The 8,098-nt window shown below is 40.5% G+C and overlaps 1 protein-coding gene across 2 annotated transcripts in view; it reads right to left on the reverse strand.

Moving 5' to 3' along the window:
* Positions 1–602: 602 nt before the first annotated feature.
* The window catches only part of FIGN (fidgetin, microtubule severing factor), a 96,869-nt gene continuing 89,373 nt past the window's right edge, over positions 603–8,098 (reverse strand). The window contains exons 1-2 of one of the 2 annotated variants that reach the window (XM_026091194.1): positions 4,270–4,372; positions 603–3,828 (exon numbers count right to left, since the gene is read on the reverse strand). In XM_026091194.1, coding sequence (XP_025946979.1) covers positions 1,577–3,828; positions 4,270–4,372 — 2,355 coding nt within the window. In that variant the 3' untranslated portion in view covers positions 603–1,576. Of the gene's footprint in view, positions 3,829–4,269; positions 4,373–8,098 lie in introns of those variants that run through there. The other variant, XM_026091184.1, reaches the window with a different exon arrangement.

The following is an 8,098-nucleotide window of genomic DNA, read 5'->3' on the forward strand; positions in this document are numbered from 1 at the left end:
AAAAAGCGGGGTAAAGAGCTCTAACATACAGAAAAAGCTTGACTTCAAGGGAAAAAACAGCAGCTCTCTGAAACTTGTTTAGCAGGTTTGCATTCCTAATGTAATCTGACTTTTGCGTCGGTTTTGTTTTTTGCCCTATTCCTTACTTTGCTTTCCAAGAGAAATGTAACAAAACTGAGGTAGAAATAATGGTGGGCACACTCCAGCCTGGAAGATTTCTAATGGATGCTAAATGAAGATTGCGTTAAGGACAATGGAGCCATACATACACAATAAAAACTCAACTTTACAGTTTGAGAAGGGAAATAAATGTATTTTGAGGGTTCAGTTTTGCTTTGCTGTTTGTACTGTTTGTTTGGTCACAGTCTGCTGCATTGCTCTAAGCAGCTCTGCAGCCCACAGCTCTGCCAGTGACCTACGCTGATTCCGTTCCCTACAGCTTCACCAAAATAACCTCAAAACTACAACCAGAGCCGCATGATAAAGGCCAGCAGCCGTAGCTTAAGGTAATTTGCCTCCTGGAGTCCTACCGAATCTTACCTTTGACTGTTTCAGATGCTAACATAAACCGATTAAGTGGCTCTTTTTTCATCTATGCACCTTCTAAAGACTGTATCACATAATTATCAAGGAGCAATATGCTGAAAACTCTTACAGTTTACCAACAAGAAGAATCATTTTGCTCTGGTTTGATCTGACAAATTGGCAAATGAACTGTTCCTTAACACCGGGAAATCCTTCTGTTTCTGTTTTTAAAAACTGTAAAGTTTCAGTCATATCACACTCTAGTTTTTTCCTGGATACATTCAAAATAATTTTTCTTGCCATTTTCCAATTGTTGAGGTAAACATACATATTTAATATAAAGTAACATTGAAGCCTAGCCTATAACTCTCAGCAGTACATAGTGCTTTCAACACATTCCTTTGAGGTACTGTACAAATCACAATCACTTTCCTGAGTTTTTGCAGACAGAACATTAAAAGAAATGAACTGCAGAAATTAAGGTCCAGATTACCATTACCCTGTTTTACCTGTTCTTAGTTTAACACGGCAGAACAGACAGGATTGAGGAATACTGTTGCTCTTAGAATAGCAAATATCTGGTTCTCTGTCGCAACACAACCGTTCATCTCTTTAGTCCAATAATGTTTGAAGTTAAAGCTCTTTATATTAGCACATGCCACCAATGTAATTGTGAGGCAAACAAAAAATAAAGCACCACTTCAGGCACTTGACAGCAACTAAATCTCAAGAACAGCAGAATGGAATCAACACACAGGGTTCATGTCCTTCTGAAATCAACCCACTTGCACCTTGCTCCTTGGTGAGTATTGTCTAGCTTGAACAGAACTGAGCATCAACATATGCTTTCTGTCATGTGTGGCTTTTTCAGATCAGCAGCTCTTGTTTGATGCACTTTTCCTTCAAGTCTACCCTGACTCTTTAGAGGCAAGGTAAATTGTAGTCTTCCCAGTACCCTTTGCAATTTTAACACTACTGAAAAGGGTTCTCTACCCTATGTAGCAGGTTCTGTGTGTGCCAACATTCATTACATTTTTTTTTAAAAGTAGTATCACTGACTGCAACCAAACATTTTGTTCCATTCAACATATGTATCAAGCTCTTTTTGAGATATGCTAGGCTGTATCTTGCAGAAAGCATTTTCAAAGTCTTGATATGTAACTGGCCTCAACTGGCTGGGCATAATGGCTGAAAGGTCTGTGGCTGGCATGGCGTGGAGTGGGCCCACCACTGCTTCCTGACATAAGTGAGCCACATCTAGTCCAGAAAAGCCTTCTGTGCGCTGGACAAGCAGTGCAACCTCCTTGTCACTGAGACAGTAATTGTGCTGTGAGAGCAGTTGTACTATTATCTGGTGCCTCGCTGTGCTGTCAGGAAGTGGGATTAAAAGTCGTTTCATGAAGTACCTTCGAAGAGATTCATCAATTTCTTCTGGTTTACTTGTGGCGCAAATTACTACTATTTGGTCCTCAGCAGAAGTCAGTACAGTGTCCAGCTGCATAAGGAACTCGGTTCTCATCCGACTTACTGGACTGTGTTCTTCACTCACTTGGGAAGAAAGAAGCATGTCAATGTCACTAACAAAAATCACCGAGGGTTGGCGACACCTTGCCACAAGGAAGGAAGCGTGGACAATTTTTTCTCCTTCCCCTAGCCACTTTGTGACAAGGCCAGAGCCAGCGATTTTGAAAAATGTGGCTCCTAGCTGACTAGCTATACATCTGCCCATTAATGTTTTGCCTGTTCCCCGAGGTCCAAATAAAAGGATGCTCCGAGGTAGAGCAGTCAGTCCATTGAATGCATCTGACCTCAATACTGGCCATAAAACCTCCTCTTTAATGACGGCCTTTACTAGATCTAGGCCAGCAATGTCATTCCAGTCCACAGGAGGTCCTTGGTTGATAATCTCATTGGTAACAAGGTCAATGAGGTGTGTGTCAGTATTCTTCAGTTGCTCGTCCACAGAGTGGTTGGATGAGGTAGCTGCACGAAGTCCCGGGCCTTGCATTGGGTGAGGAAGGAGCTGCCTGTGCTCGTCACTGTGCTCATTCATTACTGGGGAGGTATACTTCCCAAATGAGTCACTTGATCTCGAACCCAGTGAATTTTTAGCAGTACTATAGGATGGGGGTGTTAGAGCCCTACTGGACTGGCTGCTGAATTTCCTTTGCTGTTCAGAGGACATTAGTTGCTTTGTTGGCTTAAATGCTAAGGATGATGTTTCAGCACTTCTGTCAAAACCATTCCCCCTGTTTGCATTTGAAATGCTGTTGTCGGGCATTCGATACATGGGACTCTGTGTAGATCTCTGTTGGCCATAGCTGTAATTTCCATAACTGGAGTCCATTTCTCCTTGCCCTGCCATGTAGAAAGCTTTCCTTTTGAGAGAGCTGGCTGAACTGTTTGTCAGGGCGGATGGTGCAATGGGTGTCAGACCATGACCCTGGTAGGAGTAGCTGGGTACAGTAGTTGGGGGCAGGGGAGTAGGAGCAGGGATTCCTGAAGGCAGGTACGCAGAGGGAGGTGGTGCCCCTCCAGGGCTGTACCCAGGACCAACAGCAGTTTGAGGAGGATAACTGGCAGAAGGGTAGCTGTAACTGGAGAGGTTAGAAGTCCCATTGTAGCCTGGGACGAGGGCTGGTGGTGGCGGCGGTGGCGGCGGGGGCTGTAAAAGCCCAGAGCTATGCAAGGGGGACGGATGCGGGGAAGGAAGTGCAGGTGCTGGCTGGCCGCTGTAACTGGTATGCAAGTAAGATCCATTGTATCCTGTGGCATATTCCTGAGATGGGAGCCCTGAATGAAGACTGGGAACAGTATGACTTCCACAGGTGCTGCTAGAATAACTGGGTTCTGTCAGGTTACTGGCCACCCCAGGTGAACTCCCTATACTGGCAGACACATCTGCGGGAGGGAGGGCTGCACTTACGCCAGCTTTGCTGGCAGTAATAACGTCTGGGACACAGTTCATGGGATACACGCTCTCTGAATTCAACGAAGGCTGCCAGGGCTCGCTTTCATTCTTCCGGCCGTTCACCAGCCCTGACGGAGCTTCAGAATAATTGCTAAGGATGGGCCGATCAGCCGGGCCTTCTAAAATACCGGAATATTTTTCCGCATACTTTTTCAAAAGATTGGAGGCAGTCAGAGCCGAGATGTCATCGTTGGCCCAGGCGTACTGATAGGTGCGCTGCAGATGCCCCCGGTAGGCTTCTACCTTGTGGGCAGGAGACCGGGTGGTTGAAGTGATATCAAAGTGCTGTTCTGGCCACTGGGCATGCTCCGGCGTCCACTGCATCTTCAAGCCTATGGTTGCAGGAAAAAACAAAGTTAACAGTGATCTTAGCTTTTTTCAGATGCTTTTAAATAAGTTCTCAAATTTACTATCTGTAAATTTCTTCAGCTGTCTAAAACACAGTATTTAACACTACAAATCCTTAAGAAAAAAAATGCAATGTCCTTATGAAGCAGTATAAACAGTCAGATTTGTTTATTATAGGCACATACACACAGAGCCATATTTTTTGTCGATTCAGTGGGGGGAGGTTGTCTGTTTAAAAAAATAGAGCTAACGCCCAATTTCTTCAAGTAATTAAATAAGACTTACATTTTAAATACTCTGAATGCAGATTTATTGTTAACGTACCCGGCATCCAACTGCTCTGTCCTCTCTCATCACTGTTTCAGTTTTATATTTTAACCAATATAAAAATATGAGACACAGCTGACAGATCACATCTAGGATACCTCTCTTATTTGGTACTGAACACCTAGTTAGCGCAGTATAATGCACCCTGCGCAGAACAATATGACACAGACATAGCAGGTCATTCCATAATCCAACTCTCATCTAAAGTGGTCCACGACAGTTTCAAATCTGCTTCGTGGAGTGCAGCAAAGCAATCTCCCAGGCAGCGCTCCGTCGCTTTCATCACACAAAGCCTACAACTCGGTATGAATTACAACTGGCTCCTTTCTGCCTCTCAGTTCTGTTGTTGAGGCTCTGGAAAAAAAAACAAGCATGACTTGTCTGGCAGTCTCCTTGCTTGCTCTTTCTTCCCCCCTCCCCTCCACAGCCTCCAGGGTACAAAGAAAGGGGGGGGGGGAAATGAAGGAAAAGAAATGAAGCCAAGTCCTAAAAGTTCTGTGGCTTCCACAGCTGGCTATAAATCCCTATCGATACAAAAAAAAATTAACAACAGGATGCAACTGCCATTTTAAAGCAATTAATCTTGTAAATAATGTGATGTGAATTATTCCCCCTCCCGCCATAATCCACCCCGCGCAGGAAGACCAATTTACCAGCGCAGAGATAACCCCCTCCAACTCTTACCTATGCACGGCAGACACATCGCTGATTTTTTTACAGCGGTATCAAATAGACCTCCTTAATCTCTCTCGTTTTACCAAAAGTGATTTTTGCAAACAGTCTTGTGCCCTCTGGCAGAGATTCCCTGATAAGGAGGAGGCCTAGGCGAAATGAAGCATCTGTGGCACCAGCTCCCCTCTGAATTACTGCAGTCTATTTTGACAGCTCCGACCCCCTCCTGTTTTTCTCCCCAACCCCTTTAGCTCTTCATTGCCTGACTCTGGCATCTGACATGGCCAGTTTAGCCTCACTGAGCTAAGCCTAACACAGCACAGAGTTTGGTAACAGACTGGCATGTTTATTCCCTTCTGACTCCCTCTTCCTTGTTTGCAAAACCACTGCACCAGACACTGGAAGTTAATTAGCAGGATGATGCTGTGCTAATTGTGTTAATTTACAAGGTTTTAGTCAAAGAGAATCATGCCAGGGCTGGCACTGCTGTCATGCTTCCGACTTAATGATTAAGAAATACTGAAAACAAGGTGGGAAGGATTGCAGTAATTACACAATAAATGAATAAAGCAACAGATTCATTTGCAATTATATTTTATTGCAGTTGCACTAATTTGCATTTGGATTCTTCATTTTTATTTTTGGATTCATGCATTTGCAAATCACCAAATCAGTTAAATTTAGCCTGAAAACTGCAAAGTACCACTAATTGAGCCTTATATTTTATTAGTACAAGTACTGCAAATCTCATTCCATGTGAGCATGCCATTGATTACTTTTTTTTTTTTTTTGGAGCGTTCTCTTTCTCTCTCATTTTTCAAACACTCTGACAACTTGAGAAAAATGTCTGTTAACAATTATACACTTACCCTATAACAGTTAATTCAGAGAAGGGCTTTTGACAAATGCAGTTTTGAGGCCCAGTTTTGGGCAGATTTATTTCTTTCATTTAGAATTAATATAATCTTTTTTGTTAATTGTTTCTGATGTTTCAACCACTGCCTTTCAAAGGGGGTAAATGTATCATGAAATTGGGTGAAATTATAGAAATCATGCTCATATGAAAAAAATGCAATTTTAATGGAAAACTATCAGAAGCTTTTCAGAAATCATACTTTGTTAAATTCAGCTGGAAATCTGAAGAGCAAATCATCAAGAGCCAATTGCAAGTAATCAGTATCTAAAATTCTTCTAGTGTCATGGGATTTACTTCAAGCCTTTTTAAAAGGAAAGAATATTAATGTTCCTGTAATGTAGAACTGCCTAAAAGATGTACAAATTCATTAGCCCTATTAAAAAAAAAACACAAAAAAAAACAACAAAAAAACCCCACTGTCTTCCTTCTGTGGTTTTGGGCTTGTAAGGTTACCAAAACGCAGAAAGTTTCTGCTACAGGGATGCACAAGAACTTGAGTAGATTGATGCTTCACTAGATACTAATGAATGGAAACCATGAGAAAGACTCTTAGCAATGGATGCACTAAGCAGCAGTGAAAGTTTTGAGAAAGAAGGTAAAAAAATAGGCATGGATGAAGCAGACAATTTGCTTGAGCTGGTACTTGTACTGTAGTTAATGACTATGCTTTTGGCACATTGTCTTTAATGGCTTGTAAAAGGAAGACTAAAGAGATGAAAGAATACACTAGGTCAGGGCATAACAACATATATCATACAGTACCCACTTAGTGAGTTTTTCAAAATACCTTTCACAAATACTTTAGAAATTCCACCAATTGACCTTTTTCATTTAGACAGATCGTGTGTGTTATAAATAATAATAATAAAAAACCTAAATTCTACTTCTAATCACAGTGGGGAAATCTATTTAGACAGTGTAAAAATTCAATTCTTTGAATTTTACTTGCCTACAACAAATTTATTCTCCTTGTTACGAGGCTGCAAAAGAATGTGAGGAAGTCTGAATCCTCTCTTATAAGGGGAGGATGAAATCACATCACCAACATTCTTTATTTGGAATAATTGCTAGATAGACCAGTAGTTTCACATTGTCATGCTATCTTTGGATATGCTCACTGCACAATAATTGAAAGTTTATTTATTGATGCATATTAAATACCAATGCATTTAACAAAGGCTGTAAAGGCAGGACTAGGCTTTGAGAACTTTAAGCTTAAGAGAACAGGACTGTTCTCATCCCATGAAACATGAGCATTTATTCCAACACATTGCAATCATTAGTGTTGTTTGCAAGCGGAGGTTAATAGTTAACCATAAGCATATTTTTTGCATTAGTATGCAGTGAAGAAATCTATATTTACAAGGAATCTACTAGAATGGCCTGGACTAGGGGACACACAGAGCCATTTCCTCAGTTTGTTATTAATTTGAAGAAGTACCAAACTTTGTTATGTTTAACTTCATTTGTTAATAGTTTAATAATTGTTTGACAAGAGTCAAATGTATGATTTGGGAGAAAAATTTAGTTGTAGTTTCTTTTAATTATGCAAACTCATTCCCCCCCCACCTTCTAATTTCTCTATGTTTGCAGCAACTTGCTCTATGTGTTTAAAATTGTGTTTTATTAGTTGCATTTTGCTTGAGGTGATATACTTTCCTGCAATTTCTTTTGTTAGGAATCCAAATACTGATAAAAACATCTAAAATCAGGTAAATAAGCACATATATAGAACTTACTTTTTTAGCATTATTTAAACTCTGACAGAAAGAGCTGTCCTGCAGGTAGAATGCTTGCTTTCTTACTCAGTGAAAATAAAATTCAGAAGCAATGTAAGGCTGAATTCATTTTTCAAGAAAATCTTTGCTAACTTAGGAATCCTCTGAGCTACTGACATTTTGAAAGAAACTTGTAAACTGTGCTGGTATGGGCTGTAAAAGGCAAAAGGCAAGGATGCTGCTCTTTAAGTGCAGGTATGCACTTATCAGAGAATTGCTTTTAAGATAAATTTAATACATTATATAGGAGAGGCAGTAAAGGCTTTTTTTGCAGCATCTATTTTTATTTGTCCTGACAGCCTTGCTATATAACTCTCCTCCATAATTCCTGCAGTTGGATCTATTTGAATTGCATTTAAATTAATTATAGTCCACAATTTCATTATTCAATTATTTTGTACTAAGTGTTCAACCATTCTTTTTCCCCCTTCTAGTTTTGTTCACTTAACCTGAAAATGTAAAATACTTCATGAGTTTCACATAACATAATTCCACATGGCAGAAACACACTTACAAATTCAGACTTATGGATAAGATAACAAAACCAAAAAGAAATAATGC

This window comes from Apteryx rowi, unplaced genomic scaffold (assembly GCF_003343035.1).
Source record: "Apteryx rowi isolate R43461 unplaced genomic scaffold, aptRow1 scaffold_121, whole genome shotgun sequence".
Taxonomy (NCBI): domain Eukaryota; kingdom Metazoa; phylum Chordata; class Aves; order Apterygiformes; family Apterygidae; genus Apteryx; species Apteryx rowi.